General features: G+C 36.0%; 2 protein-coding genes across 5 annotated transcripts in view; both read right to left on the minus strand.

Annotated features, from left to right (window-relative positions):
- Positions 1–662, minus strand: part of GJA10 (gap junction protein alpha 10) — a 44,085-nt gene extending 43,423 nt beyond the window's left edge. The window contains exon 1 of the mRNA XM_082405908.1: positions 572–662. The gene's annotated coding sequence lies outside the window, so the exon portion shown is untranslated. The remainder of the gene's footprint in view (positions 1–571) is intronic.
- Positions 1–22,155, minus strand: part of CASP8AP2 (caspase 8 associated protein 2) — a 44,956-nt gene that overhangs the window by 5,792 nt on the left and 17,009 nt on the right. For 3 of the 4 annotated variants that reach the window (XM_082405896.1, XM_082405898.1, XM_082405899.1), the window contains exons 3-9: positions 17,558–17,626; positions 14,764–14,864; positions 14,126–14,200; positions 12,719–12,834; positions 5,910–8,131; positions 1,745–4,877; positions 572–671 (exon numbers count right to left, since the gene is read on the minus strand). In XM_082405896.1, the coding sequence (XP_082262022.1) occupies positions 572–671; positions 1,745–4,877; positions 5,910–8,131; positions 12,719–12,834; positions 14,126–14,200; positions 14,764–14,864; positions 17,558–17,626 (5,816 nt within the window). Of the gene's footprint in view, positions 1–11; positions 672–1,744; positions 4,878–5,909; positions 8,132–12,718; positions 12,835–14,125; positions 14,201–14,763; positions 14,865–17,557; positions 17,627–22,155 lie in introns of those variants that run through there. The other variant, XM_082405897.1, reaches the window with a different exon arrangement.

Consider the following 22,155-nt stretch of genomic DNA (forward strand, 5'->3'; position numbering starts at 1 on the left):
CTGAAAAATTTTAAATGAGGGTTAATTATAAATATATCTCAATAATTTTTTTTTATCTTTGATGAATATTTTCACAAACCATCTAAAGACAGAGAAAGTTACCCTTAATTACAAAGGTAAAGTAATAGTTAGAAAAACAAAGTATCTTCATAATAAAGGTAATTGCTAGTTTAACTTTTCAATATCAAACTTTCTTAAACAAGCAAATATCATTACAAAATTGCTCAAGATCAAATAAGTAAATGGCAGAACAACAGAATAAACAATTAGGATTGTTTCAAACTTCTTCCACGATCACTAAGTTTTTAACAGTCTTTTTTTTTTTTTTTTTTGGCTGCACCGCGCAGCTTGCGGGATCTTAGTTCCCCAACCAGGGATTGAACCCATGCTCTCGGCAGTGAAAGCATGGAGTGCTAACTACTGGAACACCGGGGAGTTCTCCAAAGAGCCATACTTTTAAAGAAGTTTGCTAACAAATAGCTATGTATTTTAAACACATTAAAAATCAAATCTAAATATTTAGAGTAATAACATCTGTGAAACAATAGAGATGTAAAACTGGGGTAGTTACCTGATATGGATTTTTATTCAACTTGGCAGCTAAATGAGAAAATGTTTTCAACGATGGCCCTTTTTTCTGACACTCCAATAAAATTTCCCGGTCATCATTTCTGAAGGGGGAAAAATGTTATTTAGCTTTTGTAGGTTCGAACAGAAAGGTAACAAAAATTCCATTGCCTTACTATCTACCAATAAGAGTTGACACTTTTATTAAAACCCATAAAAAAAGAACAAGTGTATATACTAAAATATGAACAATGGTTATCTCTGAGAGATAAGATTATGGATGATTTTAATCTCTGAGTTCATACATATTTCCCAAATTTTCTAAAACAAATACTAATGTATGTTTCTAATGACAAAATAAAAGATTTTTTTAAATTCTACCAGTAGTGTGTATAGTACTTTAAAAATTAGGGCCCAAACGTGATCACAGACTTGATAAGCGAGAAGAACCAAAAAGTAACACAGAAGCCAGATCTTCTAATCCCCAGACCTCTGCTTTTTCTACATGGTCTGAACCAATGTGTGTTATTATAGTCTCTGGGATTTTACCATCTGCAGGTTGCCCGAAATGAAGGCATAGAGGACTGAGGTCTTAAACAAAACTGATCACCAATTTCAACAAAATTCAGTCTCTCTCATTATGCACTCTAGCTGGTCTAGAGATCATGCACTTCTGGTTCAATGGTTCCCAACTGTGGTCACCTTGACATCCGAAATGGGGTCTTTAAATCTGCATTTCTTAAAAATCTCACAGAAAAGTCAAAAGTACAACCTGTTTTTGAAGCTTCTAATTTCGGGGGGAAACTCAAATTACAAACACCCACACTTTTTGTCCTATTCACCACCTGTCATTCCTCCTTTCTAAAATGTGTGTATACCAGGCTCCTTACAAATGAAAGAATTTTTCTTTTTCATTGAAAAGTGAAGTTAAAAACATAATGAAAAGTTCTGTCCACGGTGCTAGTACACATCGCTGGTTAAGAGCCACTGCTCTAGACTGTTCTACAGTACAGCTGGGTTGTATCCTAGAATTTAACTTCTACCAACTTTAGCCACTTTTGAAGTAAGTCATCACTTTCCCTATTTTAAGATGGGATAAAACTATGATGACACGACAGAACAGATTTCTGGTATCTCAAAATTTCCTGGTGATTTAATAGTCTCATTAGATTCTTACCTTGTCCACGAAACTATAATTTCTCCCTTCTTTTTAATAACATTCTTTGCAGAAAGGCTTGTAAGAGAAGTGGCACATGCTGCTGATGCATCCTTAGTCCCTGGGCTTTCGTTTAATGACGAGTGATCTTTAGTCACTACAGGGGACTTTTTCTTACTGGCTTTCTTTCGGTGAGCATCACCATTCTCACCAGAATCTTGGGTAATTTTCTTGGTCTTTTCCCTACTGGTTAAGTGTGTTTCCTTTCTCTGTTTTTTCTGAGAAGAAGGATTTAGATCAGAAAGATTTTTCCTCTTTTTGTGCGCATTATCCAAAGCCCCAGGCAACTCTGAACTATCAGAATTTGATGCCAACTCTGATTTTAAATCAACCTTTTTCACTTCACCCGAACTGGGAGATTCCGAGGTTAAATCGATACAGCCTTCCTCAACAACGCATTCCAAAGGCCTGTTTGCCACTTGCACCTTTTCTTCCTTTGAGTTATCTTCATCTACACATATCACCTGACACCCCAAGTCTTCAACAGCTAAAGCAGGATGGTTACCTTCATTTTTACTGTCACTTGAAACATCTTGTGTCAAATCAATAAAAGCATCTACAGTATCAGGCTGCATATTGTCTAATACTGGAGCGTTTTGATCCACACTGCTTCCAGAACATCCCAACTGCTCAATATTTAAAACTGCTACTTCTACAAATTCCCCCAACTTTTTGGTCTCGGAGACTGGATCTTTTGTGAGGTCTATATATGTGTTTCGAAGATGATCCTCAACAGAATGTGGAATTTCTTCCATTGGAGGCAATTCTTCAATGCTTTCAGGTACTTTTGGTTCCCATACTTGATGCAACTTGAAATATTCCTCAGCTACTTCAGTACTATGAACCACTTTACCTGAAGCATCTTTAAGAAATTCATATATGTCGGGAACCTCTGTTTGTATCATACAGTCCTGTTCTTCATGAACTGATTTACTGCTATCAACATTTTTACTGGAAATTTTCAATTCCTCCACAGATTTAAAAACTCTGTACTGACATGAAATATATTTTTTCTCCACTGCTTCATCAGCTTCCTTTTCCACTCTTGGCAAAGATTCATCAGCTACCATATTCTGTTTATGACTAGGGGAGGTAGATGGTGCCGCACGGCGTATTTTCACAATGAAATGATCGTTGGACTTTTCCATTATGACAGCGTGCATGGGTAGATTAGGGTGGTACTGAAAGCCTGGAGCAACAGACCGGCTTGTCCATGATGAAGAACAACTTGATTTACTGCTTGAATTATCAGACTCCAGGGCTAAATGAATGTCCTGTTCAGATGCATCCTCTTCCTCAAGTAAGGCATCTTCACTAAAATGGGCACTAATAACTTCTTCGGGCGTTGAATTAGACGAAGCATCTGACTTTAAGAAACTGAGATGACCATCTGACTTCAGAGGTGATGGTACTGTTAAAGAGACTGCTAGATCTTCAGCAAGTATGGAGGAAACACAGGGCTTGCTCTTTTCTGAACTACATACATTATCTTTACTCAAAGCTATGTTAGTGGACACTTCAAACATACAATTTTCATCCAACACATCAGGATGAACTGGCAATGAAAGCCCTGAAGACAGAGACGGACCTTTCTCAGATGACAATAATGACCAATTATCATCACTAATCATCTTAGGACAGGGAGAAACCACCCCTGAAACGAGCTCTTCCGTTGTACAAGCTAGTAGAGATTCACATTTAAGACTCTCTACCATCTGTTTCCCTTGTATCTTTAACTCCCACTCACTTTTTTCGTTACAGTTAACACTGTTGTCCAAAAGATCAGAACCTTGCAACAAACTTTTAAATATTTCTCCCATCTGTGCATCACTCACTAAATTAAAAGTAAGGCTAGATGCTTGCTGCTCAGTAAGAATCTCAAAACTGCGTTCTGGCTTCAAAGCAGCGTGCTGGGATGCCGGTGAATCCTCTATGGTGCTGCCTTCCATTTTTCCTGCCTGTGGGGTGCTCGGGCAGTTTGGTTCCAAGGAAGGCTCTTCAAATTGAGGGTTCTTAATATTATCAAAGCAAGTGTTAGTACTTTTTTTAATGCTGTGCTTTACTGTGTTAATACTGGAATTATTTTGCTCTTGATGTTTTTCCTCAGATTTTTTACAACCTACTAAAGACTTAGAGTAACCAGAATCTTCTGATTTGTGGGATTTCTCCTTCAACATTTCTTTGCTGGAGCTGCCTACATTCCCCTTCTGACAATTTGAATATTGTGCTTTCTCTTTATTTAGCTTTTCAAGTTTTCCTTCGTCACTGTCACTGCCAATGTTTATGGAGTCACAAAACTTTACTAAGATTTTCTTAAGCTTTGTAAACAAATAATCAAGTTGTTCATCTACAAATTTCCACAATTTTTTTTTCATATCTGGTAGCTGCTGTTCAAATAAACGATCCACGATGCCATTCTTTTTAACTTGCTTAAGTTTGGATTCTATAACATCACAGAGATTCTTCTGTAAAGTAGTCACTGACTTAGAGATTTTGGATAAGTCAAGGTGTTTAATTAGTGATGTAAAACTCAAAATTGCTGACTCAATAATTCTATGAAACTGTATTAATGAAAATTTTACCTTGAATTTCATATAATTTTTCCTTACATGTTTTCTTATCATTCGTAACATGTGCACAACCTCTCGGACAGAAGAGGGTGCAGCAATAATCGGAACTATTTTTTCCAGGCTGGAAGTGCTCACTGACCTATCTTTCTTCTCTGTTTTTGAAGATCTGCTAGATTCAGTTCGTCTTTTATTCCATTTGCTTTTGGTCTGATGGATTTTTATAGAAGATATCTTCCTATTGTCTTTATCCAAATGCACAGTGCTTTTCCTACTTCCTGGGCTAGTTTTTGTGTTCTGCACTTCAGCAGAAGCTCTTGGGTTGGTACTTTTGTCAAAACGCTTTTGTGGTTCAGATTTTTCACTGTCGCTTATAATTTCTCCTTCTTCTAATTCATCTAAAGATGAATTCTTGTGGGAGTCTGCTTCTGTAAATTTGTCAGATTTGCAAATTGGCTTTTGATTTTCCTTATTGAGATCAGACTGACTCTTGGAGGTAGAATGAGCTGAATTTGGTGGAAACACATCTGTGGAAGAAAAAAAAGCATATTATAGTCACATGACTACTGAGTCTTTGTCATTTAACATTTCCATACTAAATATAACAAAAAATTAAATGTTGAGGCAATTTATTATTTTAATAGCTTTTACACTATTTACACTATATTACTCTAACGCTTACTCATGTCATTGGTCTTTACTGGTCTCAGAAAGTGCCTGACAATAGTGATAGTATAGAGTTTGGTCATTTGGATAACCAGCAACCAACTGTTCAGGTTTCTTTACTTGATGTGAGCAGCATCACCTACTCTATGCCATCTGATGATGGCTTTTGGACAACAAAAATATACCTGAAAGCAAGCAAGGAGTATTTGAAACAATCTGTTCTACCATTCCCTTTTGTTGTATAAATAAGAATTACCTAAATCTAGACTAAAGGCTCAATGTACATTTCTAGGTAACAACAAAGGTCTGAATAATAATTAAGTTATCAAATAAAAAGCACTAACAAAATAATGCCATTTGCAGCAACATGGATGGACCTAGATTGTCATACTAAGTGAAGTTAAGTCAGACACAGAAAGACAAATATCATATGATACCACTTATATGTGGAATATAAAAAAAAGGGTACAAATGAATTTATTTACAATAGAAAAGTAGAGTCACAGATGTAGAAAACAAACTTATGGTTACCAGGGGATAAGGGCAGGGAGGAATAAATTGGAAGGCTAGGACTGACATATGCACACTACTATATATAAAATAGATAACTAATAAGAACCTGCTGTACAGCACAGGGAACTCTACTCAATACTCTGTAATGGCCTATACAGGAAAAGAATCTAAAAAAAAAAAAAGAATGGATATATGTATGTGTATAACTGATTCACTTTGCTGCACACCTAAAACTAACACAACATTGTAAATCAACTATACGCCAATAAAAATTTTAAAAATAAATATCAATAAATAAATTAAAAGCACTGATTCATCTTGCTGACATATTCTACACTCTCACAAAAATATAAGTTATAGGAGATAATATAAACTATTACCTTTATGACTGTTATTATATAATGGAACTCGAGATGACCTTTCCAGTCTAAGAACTTTTGCTACAGGTCTCACGGGACTATTCAGAGGACTGATGGCTTCTGGAATAGGTCTCAGCTGATTAAGGTCAATGCTCAGAACTGAGTTCTCATCATCATGATATACTGAGTTTGCTTCACCAGTTTCCATTCTGTGGTCCGTTAACTCAGTCTGCTGAAGTGAAGATTCTGGAGTCTCTTTAGGTAAGCAAGGCTCCAAGTGACAAGACTTACTCTCAACCAGTGGTGCATCTACAAGAGAAGGCTCAAGGTTTGGTTTACCATCTTCTGAAAGGACTGTTGGCAAAATGCCAGCTTCTTCAATTGAAGGCTGCAAAATGCTTTCATTGGATTTGGTCACTTTGGTTGAAAAAGCCTCCTTCATTTCTGTATCTTCAGAAATACTACAAGAATTTAAGTCATCGTTTCTTTTGGTATCCAATTCCAAACCAAAGTTCTGAGAAACATTAGTTTGTACTGTGTCCATTACCACAGGAACTGCTGCCCTGGCCCCATTAATGGTCTGTTCCATTTCTGTTGATGATGGAAACAAGGATTCTGTTTGTTGCATTTCCACAGATGCTGAGAAGGAAATCTCTGTGCCACAAATGGGCATTTCACAATGCACAGTATTCGCAACAGATTTAATGAACAAACTATTTTCTTCTTCTATTTTCCTTTCTGAAACACTGGTTCTGGGTTTAGATGCTGCTGTAAGAGCATCCTTTGGTTCCAATAACTCTGATTTGGTTTCCTCTGTGGTATGTTCACTGACAGAGGGAATACATGTCACAGTTTTAGCCTGCACCAAGGACTCCAAGTCACATATGTCACTAGATTTGGGAGTATCGGTTATTTTATGCTGATTTTCCTGAGAAACAGGCTGCTTTTTAGCAGGAGAAAGAGTTAAGTTCAATTTTTCCATAAAGCTTAACTTTAAGTCTTTGTTTTGTGTTTCATTTGAACCATTCTCAGCTTTAACTGCTGGCTCTTTATTATCCACTCCTTCAGAAACATCATTATTAGAGACTTCACCGTTACCGTTTTTTGGCTCATTCTGTCTCTTTAAATCTGTAGCGGTTTTCTTAGTCTCTTTGTTTGTCTTCTGCAGATGTTCTGCAGGTACTCTTTTTTCATTTCTCATATGCCTATTTTCTTCTTTGCCCTCTTGTTCTCTTTTCCGCTTATCTTCAGTTCTATGCCTTTCTACCCTTAAAGGTGCATTTTCCCATTGGTGCACAGCATCAACTTCCTTGGAGTCGACGTGTTTGTGAGTTCTATTGGTTGAAAGAGAGGACGGACATCTTCCTTCTTGAAAACTATGATTACTTACAGCCCTGTCTCTTTTACAATCTTCCCGGCCTCTTCTCTCTTCTGGATGGTATTTACTTGAATTATGAGAAGATTTCGCTAGTTCCTTCTTGGAATAAGGAAGCAATGCTCGTTCAGATCTTTTCCAATGATCCTGGTCTTTTACTACTGATTTAGGTTTTTGATCAACTTTCCTTTCTTCTTTGTCTTGTGATTTAAGTTCTTTTCTATTTATATTTTGTGATCTTTCACTTTGTCTTTCGAGTTTTTTGTCACTTTGAGATTCTAGTCGAGTGTGTGACCTGTCTCTAGAGCTTTCTTTCTCCCAAGAAGAGCTACTGTGTTCATTTTTATAATCCAAATCTGTGTTACTTTTAAACTTTGAATTTTTGCTTTCAGCCTTTGGTTCACCTTTACTATATTTCTCAGGACGTCCTTGTAGCCTCTGACTGGCCTCTATGTTCCTCGGTTCACCATCACCACAGCTAGTGTTCAAGTCTTTTCGTATTCTGTCAGTCACTCTGCAGTACTGGTTATGTCTACTATCTTTCCTCCCTCTTCTGTGATCCTCATTGGAACTACCCTCACCAACCTGATAATGGGAACGTGACCAAATGCCATTGGTGGAGTGTTTTTCAATAGGTGTAGGCAAATGTGAAGTGCCCTTTTTTTCAAAATGTGATTTTCCTTCCTTTTCGAGGTATGGCAGTGAAGTGCTATAATGTACATCTTTAGAAACATCACTTTTCACTCTGTGATCAGTCTTTGAACAATCATCCAAATGGAGAGATCTGGATTTAAGACCTTTTGTTTTAACTATATCTGGTATCCTTGAAGTTTTATGAGTATTTCGAAGATGTGGAAACTCAGACAATCTATTGAGAAATAGAAATTAACACCAAAAAAACAAAGTTAATTCCTTTTTAATAATCCAAGGTTTAATCACATGTGATACACTTTAAAACTGGGGGGCCCACATACTGGCAAAACTAATTTTACTTTGTATAAAAGCATGAGTAGTAAGAATTTACCAGCTTCCAACTAAATGAGCCAGTTTTTAAAACAAGGAACTCTCTTTCGTTTGCTTTGCTCAAACAAAGCCTGGAGGACCTCTCAGTTCTAGCCCAGCACTTGCCAATGTCTTTCAGATTTCCTTCACTACAGGTGCACAACTCTCAAACTAACCACAAGTTCACTTCTTTTAGAACAAGTGACATTATTTTCTTGCCTTCACTCTAGCCCAACTGAAACATAAGGGAAAGTGAAACCTTGCTGGAGAACAGAGACGATCAAAATACGACTCTATGTAGCTCCCTATCCTAGTTTTCTGTTTCACATACAACCCAACAGTAAAACCCAAAGCGTCAATAGCCATCTTAAATTGTTACATACTGTGCAAAAAGAAAAAGGAATATAGAATTGTGATTCTTCCCTAGAGGAATGCTATATATTTATTGTTTAAAATAACTCCTAAGGTTTTCAGAAAACTGGCAGTTTTCCTAAAAATAAAATGTAAATAGCTCATTTTAGCTTTTTGTAATAATATAGCCATCTTCCTGAACTTCTATAACTTCCCTGAATTTCCATAAATCTATGCCTAATCAGTACTAAGTGTGTAGAGAACATCAAAACTTAAAAGTCTCAGGAATAAGGGAAGATTTTTATAAAACAAGAGGACACAGGAGACATACAACTTAAGGCAATGTGTAGACCTTATGTGGATCTTGTTACGGGCTGAACTGCATCTCCTCAAAATTTAATCCCCAGTACCTCAAACTAGTAACCTTATTTGGAGACAGGGTCTTTGGAGATAATCAAGTTAAAGTGAGTTCATTAGGGTGGACCCTTATCCAATATGACTAGTGTCCTTATAAAAAAGGGAAATTTGGACAGAGATATGTATAGAGGAAAGACTTTATGAAAGACACAGAAGAAGGCGACCATCTACAAGCCAAGGAGAGGCCTGGAGCAGACCCATCACACAGCCCGCAGAAGGCATCAATCATACTGACACCTTGATCTTGGACTTCTGGCCTCCATAACTGTGAGACAACAAATTTCTGTTATTTAGGCCACCCAGTTTGTGGTACTCTGTTATGGCAGTCCTAGTAAACTAATAAATAAACTCAAAAAAATAAACATGAGGAGATACCTTTGAGACAACTGGGAAAATGTGAACACAAAAGCATTAACCATAAAAAAAAAAAAAAAACTGACTGAATTTCACTAAAATTTAGAACTTTTATTCCTCACAAGACACAATAAAGAGAGTGACAGACAAGTCACAGAATGGGAGAAGATGTCTGCAATAAATTTATCCAACAAAGGACTCACATTCAACAAAGCACATACACGTGTAACATACGTCATACTTATTAAAATGTAAGGTCCTAAAAGATAGTTCTAGCCCACAGAGCTCGTAATACACATTTAACGTAACTCCACACTAAATAAAATACTATCAAAAGTTTTGTTTTATTTTGTGTTGTTGTTATTGTTGTTATTTGGCCGCGCCATGTAACATGCAGGATCCTAGTTCCCCGACCAGGGATGGAACCCGTGCCCCTGCAGTGGAAGCGTGGAGTCTTAACCACTGGACCACCAGGGAAGTTCCAAAAGTTTTATTTTAAAATAAACCTCTGCATTAAACACTTTCCAGAATTTACACTTTAAAATTTTTATCTTATATCAGTATTTCCATTCTTTCTATTAAAAATGAACTTTCAGCAAAATGATAAACATTTACCATTAGAGTACTAGCTGAAGCTCACAAAGAAAAAGTGCAAATATTTGACAGAATATTTATTAGATAATGTATCAATATTACCACATATAACAATCTAATGAAATAACACATCATTTATTCACCCAGTTTCTCTGAATTTTCACTCTATTCAAACATTATACCCCTCCCCTAAAAGATTCAAATATATATAAAATTTCCCCAACACTTCAGGAATCAATCTTATACTTGTTGCACCTTGTGGGATTTAGATTAGTAAACATACACAACCATCTTTATTTTCAAAAGGCCTAAAATGCTTTATAATATCATATGGTCCACACATAGGATTATCTTCTTTCACTCTTTAAATATTTATTGCACATGGTAGATACTCAATAAATGGTGAGGGCACAAAGACATGGTTCCTGCTCCCATGAAGTTTACAGTTTAGTGGAAGGGAAGAACACTAAGTGATCCCATTCATGATTTTTTAAACTGCAAGTGTAAATGAAGCTACAAAAAAGAGATTCGACCTAGTCAGTGAGAACAGACAAATGTCCCGCATGAAAACGATGCTTATGCCGAGAACTGAAGATGAGTAGGTATTTAGCAGGTGGAGGAGAGGAGCATTTCAGGGAGTGGAAACAGTTCATGCAACTCAGAGCTCATGGTACACCCAAGAAACTGAAAGAATGCAGGAGATACACTAGAGCTACAATACCTAGGCAAAGGCAAACACTGAAAACAAGGCCTGAAAAGTAGTTTGGGACCATATTGTGAAGAGCTCTGTGGACCAAGTTAAGATTTATGATCTTTTATCCTATGAATGATGAGAAGCCACTGATGTGTTTTAATCAAGAAAAGGGGTGGGGGAATTCCCTGACGGTCCAGTGGTTAGGATGAGAAGCTTTCCCCAGCTTCTCATTTCATTCCTGGGGTCTGGGTTCAAACCCTGGTGGGGGAACTAAGATCCTGCAAGCTGCTTGGCGCAGCCAAAAATAAATAAATAAATATATCATTTAAAAAAAAAGAAAGAAAGAAAAGGGGTGGGATGGGGTGGTTCTGTGACAGATGTCCAGAGTTGTGCTTTACAAAGCATCCCGTGGCTTTAATATCGAGAAGTGAGAAATCACAGGCTGGAAAGAGCAAGAGTGGATGCAGAGTTTTGAGCACAAAGACTACTGCCAGTTCAGATGAGAGTTGATGGGTAGCAACAACAGCAGAAATGGAAGAGAAATGAACAACCTGAGAGATCATAAAGACATAAGTCAAAAGGACATGGTAATGAATTTGGATCTGAAGGATGACCAAGAGCTAAGTGTCAATGATGACTCCTATGCAGGGTGACTATATGTCCCAGTTTGCCAAGCAATGTCAGTGTAATTATTAATAGCCCCTCCTTCTACTCTCAAAAGTACCCTGGTTTGGGCAATAAATTAAATGGTCATTCCACCCCTCAGTCACTCTAGCTTGCACAGCTGAATAAATGATGGGGAATCCACTGAGCTAGGAACAATGGAAGGGGTTCAATCTTAAATTCTGTTGTGGATGAGGTAATTTTGAAAATTTTGTACAAATGTGAAGTAGTATCTACATATAAATGGAACTGACTAGTACAAGTAAGATTACATCATAAGAAAATACTGATAGAGAAAGGAAAGGACATAGTTTTGAGCTTTAAGGAATTCCAACTTAGCCAAGTACAGAAAAATAAATCTCAAGTTAGGAAGAAAACTAAGAATCATGAAACCCCAAGGGAGAAACTATTTCAAGAAAAGAGGGTCAACTATGTCAAATAGTGTATAAAGACAAGTTAAAATGAGAAGTCAAACTATTTGATGAATTTAGTGGTAGTCACAGCTGTTTTGGAGGAAGAGATCAGAGTAGAATGGGTTCAAGAGTGTGTAGAAATGGGAAGTGGGGAAATGGAGACAGCACGTTTAGATAACTGTTTTGGAGGTTTGACTATCAAGGGGAGGAGAGATATGAAATTCTCTGGAGCCAAATACTGCCCCTAACCAAAAGAGGGAGAGAGAGAAATTAAGTAGAAAATCCATTTAAGAGGGAAAAGAACACATAATTGAGGGACTTCACTGGTGGCCCAGTGGGTAAGACTCCACCCTCCCAATGCAGGGAGCCCAGGTTCAATCCCTGGTCGGGGAACTAGATCCCACATGCATGCCACAACTAAGAGTCCACATGCCTCAACTAAGAAGCCCACATGCCACAACTAAGAAGTCCGCATGCCGCAACTAAAAAGATCCCATGTGCCGCAACTAAGAGCTGGTGCAGCCAAAATAAATAAATAAGTAAATGTTTTTTTAGACTATATATATATATATATATTTTAAAAAAGAATATATAATTGACAGATTTTTAAGGGTTGTCTGTTAACAGTATATGACACAGACATCCTCCTGATATTTTAGTAATTTGATGGGCGCCTAGAAGAACCCATGACATACACCACCATCTTCTCAGGACCAAAGGATATCAGAGCAAGATCCCAGTGTATTACAAAACTGAATATATTCAGAGAGGTATGTGGCAATATTCTATTAATAATCATATAGATATCATTACGATAATATACCATTAGAATATTAGTCACTTACTTTCAGTAAAACCTTAAATATTTAATAAAATGCATGATTTTCATTAGCTTTCCAAAGTTAAAAATATTCCACCTATCAATACTCATGTAATTTACAAACAGATCCATATCCCTCAATCATACCTTTGGTGAAGATTATTTATTTCTTCATCTTTGCGGTTTATTTCCACTCTGGCAGTTTTGATAAGTGCTGAGATGTTTTTCTTAAGAGATTGGTTTTCATTTTTTAAGCTGAAATTCTAAACATCATAAAATACATTTAATAAAGTATATATCGACAGGATTATTAAACTATTTATAACAGTTATTGATTACTGAATGCTAACTACATGCCACGCATCACATATTTTATCTTATGCAATTCTCAAGATAGTCTTCGGAGGAGTACAGTGATGCTCACTATACAAATGGGGAAGCTGAGATTCAAAGAAGAAAACTGGCACCAAAGAAAAGCTATTTAAAGTGAAACTACTTAAAAGAGGGATCAAAATGAAAAACAAAAAAAAAACAAAAAAAAAACAAAAAAAAAATTTAAAAAAAAAACTGAAAAACCAATAAATAACAAGAAAAAGAGTCATTATTTTGAAAATGGGTCATTATTTTGAAGATGATAAAAATTTTTATTATATTTAACAACAGGAGGTTTAACTTGCAACAATGTACTAATTCTCAGGTGAACAAAGAATGAATTGAGGATTGACTGGCTCTTTGGGAGAGAGGGTGAAGGAAGAGAAACAACTTTACCAAAAAATAAAAATCAGAACAAGACAGGACATTCCTGACTTTGCAGTATGATCACAAAAAATGTCTCTCTGGCAAAAATTGTTAAGGCATCACCATTTTTCCCCAACAGCCATTCTAAAGCTTCACTCCTCAAACCATTCTCTTTTAAACCACCTGATACAATCTCTAAGAATTCTCTATTATTTAATTGTTACTTACTCTAGCAGATCATTTGTCAGTATCATTTAACAAATCAAGCAGTTTTCCTTTATCAGTTTCATTGACACTGGAAATAAAGCATGTTTTGCCAGATTTGCTCTTTCATTTAATATTTTTTAAAAAGTTTCCTTACAACCTGCCAACACTTTAGCATTTTAATTTTAACAAAAAATTTTATTAAATTTTGGTTTTAAAAGCTGATAAGGCAGGGACTTCCCTGGTGGCACAGTGGTTAAGAATCCACCTGCGAATGCAGGGAACACGGGTTTGAGCCCTGGTCTGGGAAGATCCCACATGCCACAGAGCAACTAAGACCGTGCGCCACAACTACTGAGCCTGCGCTCTAGAGCCCACAAGCCACAACTACTGAGCCTGCACGCCTAGAGCCCGTGCTCCGCAACAAGAGAAGCCACCGCAATGAGAAGCCCGCGCACCGCAACGAAGAGTAGCCCCTGCTTGTTGCAACTAGAGAAAGCCCGCGCAGCAACGAAGACCCAACACAGCCAAAAATAAATAAATAAATTAATTAAATAAATTTATTAAAAAAAAGCTAACAAGGCAAAAATAAAATATTCATTATAATTCTACCTGTGTTTGTATTTCCTTAAACTTTTTCATCAGCTCTTTCATTTGCAGCTGACATTTTCCATATTCTACCTGCAACTGTAAGATATAAAAAGATCAAGAATCATTCTAAATTATTTTCTTAGCTTAAATGACATTTCAAAATATTTAAAACTTTGCAAATCAACCCACAAATAAGGGTATATGAGGTCTATTTCTACTAACAGATATTTAGTTAGATTACTGGTTTTTAAAGTTGGGCCTACCAATAATGTATTTTCTTTAGTTTCACATTCAATCTCCAAAGTTCAAAATTCAAATAAGGTAGAAAGAAATTTGTTTGCATGAAGTCTTGGGACGAATTATAACTTTGTATAAATCATGAAAAAATAAAATATTTTATCACACTGATTGCCTGTTGAGATTTTATATAGTCAGACACTTAAATTCAATCAAGCAAAATTATAACTAAATTTAGGCAAGCATCCAGAAAACATTGTTTTAAAAAGCAGATCTGAAGGCAGAAACTGACTTAAATATTCTTTTAGTCTAAGAGCTGCTTCCCAAACACAGAATGTCTATTCAATAGTAAGCTGATGTCTGCATTTCAGGAGCCACAGAAGAGCAAAGTAACTGTCCTTCAAAATTCTGGTAAGCCATACATCATTATATGTTGCCTCCTTTGCAGTTCCTTCTTCAGTCAGGATTTCTTCATATAAATCCAAACAATTTCTGGATGGTACAGACGATTTGGTAGCACTGTCTAGAACAAACAAACAAAAAAACCTTACATTAAAATATGTATTTCCAGATTCAATGAAATCCCTGTCAAATCTCCAATGGCATTTTTCACAGAAATAGGAAAAACAATCCTAAAATGTGTATGGAACCACAAGACTGTGAATGACCATAGCAACCTTGAGAAAGAAGATCAAAGCTGGAGGCACGACACTTCCTGGTTTCAAACTATAACACTATAGTAATCAAAACTGTATTTTATTGGCATAAAAACAGACATATAGATCAACGGAACAGAACAGAAAGCCCAGAAATAAACCCAGGTATATATGGTCATAATTTATGACAAAAGAGCCAAGAATATACAATGGGGAAAGGGTAGTCTCTTCAATAAATGACGTTGGGAAAACTGGACAGCCACAAGCAAAAGAATGAAACTGGACCCTTATCTTACAGCACACACAAGAATCAACTCGAAATGAGTTAAAGACGTGAATTTAAAACCTGCAACCATACTTAATATCTTGTAATAACCTATCATGGTAAAGAATGTTGGGAATGCCCTGGCGGTCCAGTGGTTAGAACTTCGCACTTCCACTGCAGGAGGCATGGGTTGAATCCCTGGTCATGGAACTAAGATCCCGCAAGCAGCGTGACATGACCAAAATAAATAAGTAACATAAAAAAAGAATATATATACATGTATAACTGAACCACTTTACTGTACACTTGAAACTAACACGACATTATAAATCAACTATATTTCAATAAAAATTTTTTTAAAAAACCTGAAACCATAAAATGCCTAGAAAAAAAATATATAGGGGTAAGTTTCTGGACATCGGTCTTGGCAATAATTTTCTGAATTTGACACCAAGAGCAAAGGCAAAAGCAAAAATAAACAAGTGGGACTACATCAAATTAAAAGGCTTCTTTCTACAGAGCAAAGGAAATCATTAACAAACTAAAAAGACAACTTACGGAACGGGAGAAAATGCTTGCAATTTTTATATACATATATATCTGATTAGAAGTTAATATCTAAAATATATAAAGAATTCACACAACTCAACACAAAAAACTAAAAAATGGGCAGAGGAACTGAATAGACATTTTTCCAAAGAAGACATAAATGGCCAACAGGAACATGAAAAGGTACTTAACATCACAAATCATCAGGGAAATGCAAATCAAAACCACAATGAGGTATCATCTCACACTTATCAGAAAGGCTATCATCAAAAATACAACAGATAAGTATTAGCGAAGATGTGGAAAAAAGGGAACCCTTGTACACTGTTGGTGGGAATCTAAATTGGTACAGCTACCATCAAAAACAGTACAGAAGTTCCTCAAAAAATTAAAAATAGAACTATCATATGATCCAGCAACCCCAGTTCTGGGTATATATTCAAAGGAAATAAAAACTGAATCTCAGATATCTGCACTCCTCTGTTCACTGCAGTATTATTCACAATAGCTAAGATATGGAAACAACCTAGGTGTCCACCAACAGATAAAGGAATAAAGATGCGGTATATGTGGGTGCATATATGTATGTATACATGTGCGTGTGTGTAAATATATGTGCATATATAAATATATAATGGAATATTATTCAGCCATGAAAAAGGACACCCTGCCATTTGCAACAGCATGGATGAACCTTGAGGGCATTATGCTAAGTGAAATAAGTCAGAGAGAGAAAGACAAATACTATACAATATCACATGTGGCATCTAAAAAATCCAAATGCATAGAAACAGACACTGAAACGATAGTTACCAAGGGCTGGGGGTAGGGGAAAAGAGGAGATGTTGATCAAAGAGTACAAACTTCCGGCTGTAAGACAAATAAATTCTGGGGATCTAATGTACAGCATAGTGATTACAGTTAATAAGACTACATTATATGATCAAAAGTTGCTAAGAGGCTAGATCTTAAAGAGATGGTAATCATGTGATGCTATGCAGATATTAGCTAATGCTATGGTGGTAATCATTTTGCAATATTTAAGTGTATAAAAATCAATATACTGTACATCTTAAACTTACTTAATGTTATATGTCAATTATAGCTCAATAAAGCTGGGGAAAAAAGAAAAATACATGTGTTAAGCTTTTTGATGTACTGTCTACCTCTATCCAAAGGGCTCTACAGTTCTCCATCTCTTGCATTTCATCCAAATCTATACTGATTTCACAGATTAGAAATGGAAAACCAATTTACCTAAAACAAATCTGTCAACAAATCAGGTGTAAGGATCACATTTGTTTGAAGCTTTGGAAGATTTTATTACAGAAAGGTTTTCTCATTTGGACAGGTCATTAGACTCTCGGCATATCACACTCCTACTGATACATTTGAAAATATTTATAGTAACTACCCTTTTCAAAAGTTCTAATATCATGTAGCCTGTGACAGTATGTGTGGTAATATATGTAGAAACCACCATCAGTTTCGTTTTCAATGGTACAAAATTTTTTTGTACAAGGTCCAATTAAATCTGAGACCTAGATGAAAAACAAACCTAAGGGCTAGTTTATTTTATTGACCAAGCTTTGGGCAAAAAAATAATTACCTGAGTATAATGATTTCAAAGAAAAGGCAGATTGTTGAGGAGCTATGAGTTACTCCAGGAACTGATAACAACAAAATAAACACTTCCAACAGACTGACCAAACAAAATGAAAGTATTTTATTATAGAATTTACATACCAGAAACAGCACTGTCCAACCCAGCATATATGTCCAAAGAACCTTCATCATTATTTTTAAGAGGAGAAGCTGCAAAAAAAAATCAAAGACTAGTTAAAACTGACTCTATGCACTTAGTGGAGTTTTTCTATTCTGACTCTGAAGGACCAGAAAAAGAAAGACTTATTAGTCCAGTGTCAAAAAATAAAATTGTTTAGAAGCTTTTGTACATCCTTATAAACACACACATCTTAGAACACAGGTTTAGACTTAAAAACTCACTTTCAAAAACAAGCTAGTAGGGGCGGGTGTAGGGGGGGTGGTGGTGGGATGAACTGGGAGATCGGGATTAACATATATTCACCAGTATGTATAAAATTGATAACTAATAAGAACCTGCTGTATAAAAAAATAAAATAAAATAAAATTCAAATATTAAAAAAAAGAAAGAAAAAAAAAGAAGAAAAAAACCCCACGCTAGTAAGAAGGTTACAACTCCAATAATAGCAGAATAGTTTCTATCAGAACAATCTTCCTGCAAAAACTATAAACTCTAAACAAAATATTAAAAGCTATCTGCAGTCAACGCTCTACCACTAGACTTACTGTGGTGTTTTGCAATATATACAAACATGGAATTATTACATTGTACATCTGAAACTACTATAATGTTATATATAAATTGTACCTAAATTAAAAAAAGAAAAAATTTTAAAAAAGCAATCTTAAGAACTAAAGAGCAATCTAAAGCAGGCAAAAACTGGAGAGGAGATGACACCTGAAAGAAGAAAACAGCACTGCATGAATTCCCTATCCCCCTTTTATTACAAGTTTTTGTGGAACGATAGGCTCTAGCTGGAGCCACACTTGGCAGTGAAAACTCAGATGGAAATTTCTAGTCCTGATAGCTTGAAGAAACAGAGAAAAAACTTTGGGGGTGATAACAGCAACTAGAAAGAGGAAATCCAGAGTGCCACAGAGAGGACTCCTCAAATTGTACCCAAATCTGAATGACCCCCAAATTACACATGTAAAGGTTAGAACTCCCAAAAGTCCAGCTAAAGCTAAAGAAAGCTGAACAGAGATTTCAGCTGCTGTTCACCACAGGGAAGACAGAAGATTAAGTTCAGTCAAGATAAATACCTGCTAAAATTAAAAACACCAGCACTTTTCAGAGGAATATAACAGAATCCAATGTCTCTATAATATAACATTTACAATGTCCAGAATGCAATGCAAAATCACTCACTGGAAATCTTGGTAGAGAAATAAAAACAACTACAAGAAACAAATGAAAATTCTAAAACTGAAAGTACAATATCTAATGTAAAAACTTCAACAGAAAAGCCAGTGAGCTTGAAGATAGATCAATAAATTACTCTAACAGAAAAACAGAGAGAAAAAGATTAAAAAAAGAGAGAGAGAACAATCTTACTAACTTATAGTATATCAAAAGTTCTCACATACTATATATCTGGAGTCCCAGAAGAAAAGAGACAATGGGGAGGAAAATGATACTAGATCCTAGAAGGACAAAAATGGTAAATAACTGAGTAAATATAAAAGACTAATATTTCATCTTAATTGCTTTTAACTCCTCTTGATTTCTTTAAGATACATACAAGAGTTTAAAATAAAAATTACAGCACTGTATCAAGGGGTTCACGACATCTTTAACATAAAGGGATGGATGGAGTTTAAACGCAACAATATGTACAAGATTATACAACTTACATAAAAAGATTCTTACATTTAAATAAGTAGACTGCAAAATGTTAAAGATGTATATTGCAATCCCTTCAGAAACCAATTGTAAAAAATAATGCAAAGGTGTAGCCAAAAACCTAATATATAAATTAGAATGGAATTCTAAAATATATTCAAATAATATTTGAAAGAAGGCAAGAAAATCAGAGAGAACAAAAACTGAGGAGACAAACTAAAATTTTAAAATGACAGAGGGACTTCCCAGGTGGCACAGTAGTTAAGAATCCACCTGCCCATGCAGGGGACATGGGTTCAAGCCCTGGTCTGGGAAGATCCCACATGCCACGGAGCAACTAAGCCCATGAGCCACAACTACTGAGCCTGCGCTCTAGAGCCTATGAGCCACAACTACTGAGCCCGCGTACCACAACTACTGAAGCCCACACGCCTAGAGCCCGCGATCTGCAACAAGAGAAGCCACTGCAATGGGAAGCCTGAGCACTGCAACGAAGAGTAGCTCCCCTCGCCTCAACTAGAGAAAGCCCGCATGCAGCAATGAAGACTGAACGCAACCAAAAATTAATTAATTAATTAATTTGTAAAAATAAAATAAAATGATAGATCTAAATCCAATCACAATAATAAAGGACATTATTGGGTTAACTGGTAAAACTGGTATAAAGATGGTAGATTAAATAAAATTACAGTATTAGTGTTATATTTACTGAAATTGATAATTATGCTGTTCTTATGTAAGAAAACCAACTTTTTCTTGTGACATACCCACTGAAGTATTTGGAGGTAAAGGACCATAATGTATACAACTTAGTATCAAATGGGTCAGGAAAAAATTGTGTGTGTGTGTGTGTGTGCGTGTTTAAAGAAAAAAGTATGTGCACAATGTTAAAGCCACTGGCATAAAATATTAACGAGTGTTAAGTTTGCAGGAAGCCAGGTAAAGGATTCTTTGCATGTTCTTATTCTTGTAACTTTTCTGTAAGTTTGAAATTACAAATATAATAAAAGACAAGCATGAAAATGTTACAGGAATAAAAATTTTTGTGAAATCATGTTAACTGGTAAAAAGTAAAATGCCCACTGTGTGTATGACTATCAAAAAAATGTATGCATGTGGACAGGAACTTGAGAGAGAGTAATATGTAGAAATGAAAACAGTTATTTCCAGCAAATGAGATTAACAATATAGTTCTGTCCTTCAAAACAAGAGTTACAGGTGTGATAACAGTTAACCATTTGTGGGACTTCCCTGGGGGCACAGTGGTTAAGAATCCGCCTGCCAATGCAGGGGACACGGGTTCAAGCCCTGGTCTGAGAAGATCCCACATGCTACGGAGCAACTAAGCCTGTGCGTCACAACTACTGAGCCCGAGCGCCATAACTACTGAAGCCCAGTGCCTAGAGCCCGTGCTCCACAACAAGAGAAGCCACCACAAGGAGAAGCCCGCACACTGCAACGAAGAGTAGCCCCCGCTCGCCGCAACTAGAGAAAGCCCATGCACAGCAACGAAGACCCAACGCAGCCAAAAATAAAATAAATAAATTTATTAAAAAAAAAAAAAAAAGTTAACCATTTGTGAATCTAAGTGAAAAGTAAAGGTGGTCATTATATTATTCTTCCCATTTTTCTGTTGGTTTAGAATTTTTCAAAGAAAAAACATCATAAGAAAAATACATAGCAGCATAACAATTTGAAACCACATCAGCAAAAAATAATTAAATAACACCAAAAAAAAAATAACGCTACCCAGAGTGGTTATGATGGCCATATTTCATGTGAATCCTTCCATGTCTATGGATATTAATATTTTAAAACATATATTTTGGGCTTGCCTGGAGGCGCAGTGTTTGAGGAATCCGCCTGCCAATGCAGGGAACACAGGTTCGAGCCCTGGCCCGGGAAGATCCCACGTGCCGCGGAGCAACTAAGCCCGTGCGCCACAACTACTGAGCCTGCACTCTAGAGCCCGTGAGCCACAACTACTGAAGCCCATGCGCCTAGAGCCAGTGTTCCACAACAAGAGAAGCCACCGCAATGAGAAGCCCACACACTGCAACGAAGAGTAGCCGCAACTCACCGCAACTAGAGAAAAGCCCACACGCAGCAACAAAGACCCAATACAGCTAAAAATAAATAAATAAATAAATTTATTAAAAAACAAAACAAAAAAACCCATATATTTTAAGCAAAAATGGAATTCTACTAGACATGTTTTACAACTGCCCTTTTCATTCTATACCATAGTAAGCATAATTCTGATCAATACATATACAACTGTATTCTCAAAAAATTTAATGATTGTCATAGCATAATTATAATTAAGACAATAGAACTAGATGAATGTTATGTCAGGATTTGGAAGTTTAAATTCTGTATATTATTAAAAATATTTCCATTTTATGAGCTTATTTTACTACCAGGTCTTCGCTCTTTCAAACTTATCATCTATTTGTGACTGTCAATTTTTCCCTGAACAATAAACAAGTACCACTGCATTTACTGGAAGTATTAACTTCAAGAGTCACAAATACCTATCATTCATGTATACATATTATATATATGTATATATTGTATATATATGTATTTAAATATATATATCTATATATTTTTCCCCCACCCCCTGCCCCCCCAGCTCACGGCTTGTAGGATCTTAGTTCTCCAACCAGGGATCAAACCCAGGCCCAGGCAATGAAAAAGTGAAAGCACGGAGTCCTAACCACTGGACCACCAGGGAATTCCCCATATATTTTTTGATGTAACAATAAAAATCATTACTGCTTACATTGGCAAAGCTGTTAATTTCATTATGTTTAAGAGGCCTGAAAGCATACAATAATAAGAAAGTTCTCACTTACTAAGCACTTTTTATTTGTCAAGCATTTTTATTGTATTA

The sequence above is a fragment of the Balaenoptera borealis genome, assembly GCF_965194805.1.
Source record: "Balaenoptera borealis genome assembly, chromosome: 9".
Taxonomy (NCBI): Eukaryota; Metazoa; Chordata; class Mammalia; order Artiodactyla; family Balaenopteridae; genus Balaenoptera; species Balaenoptera borealis.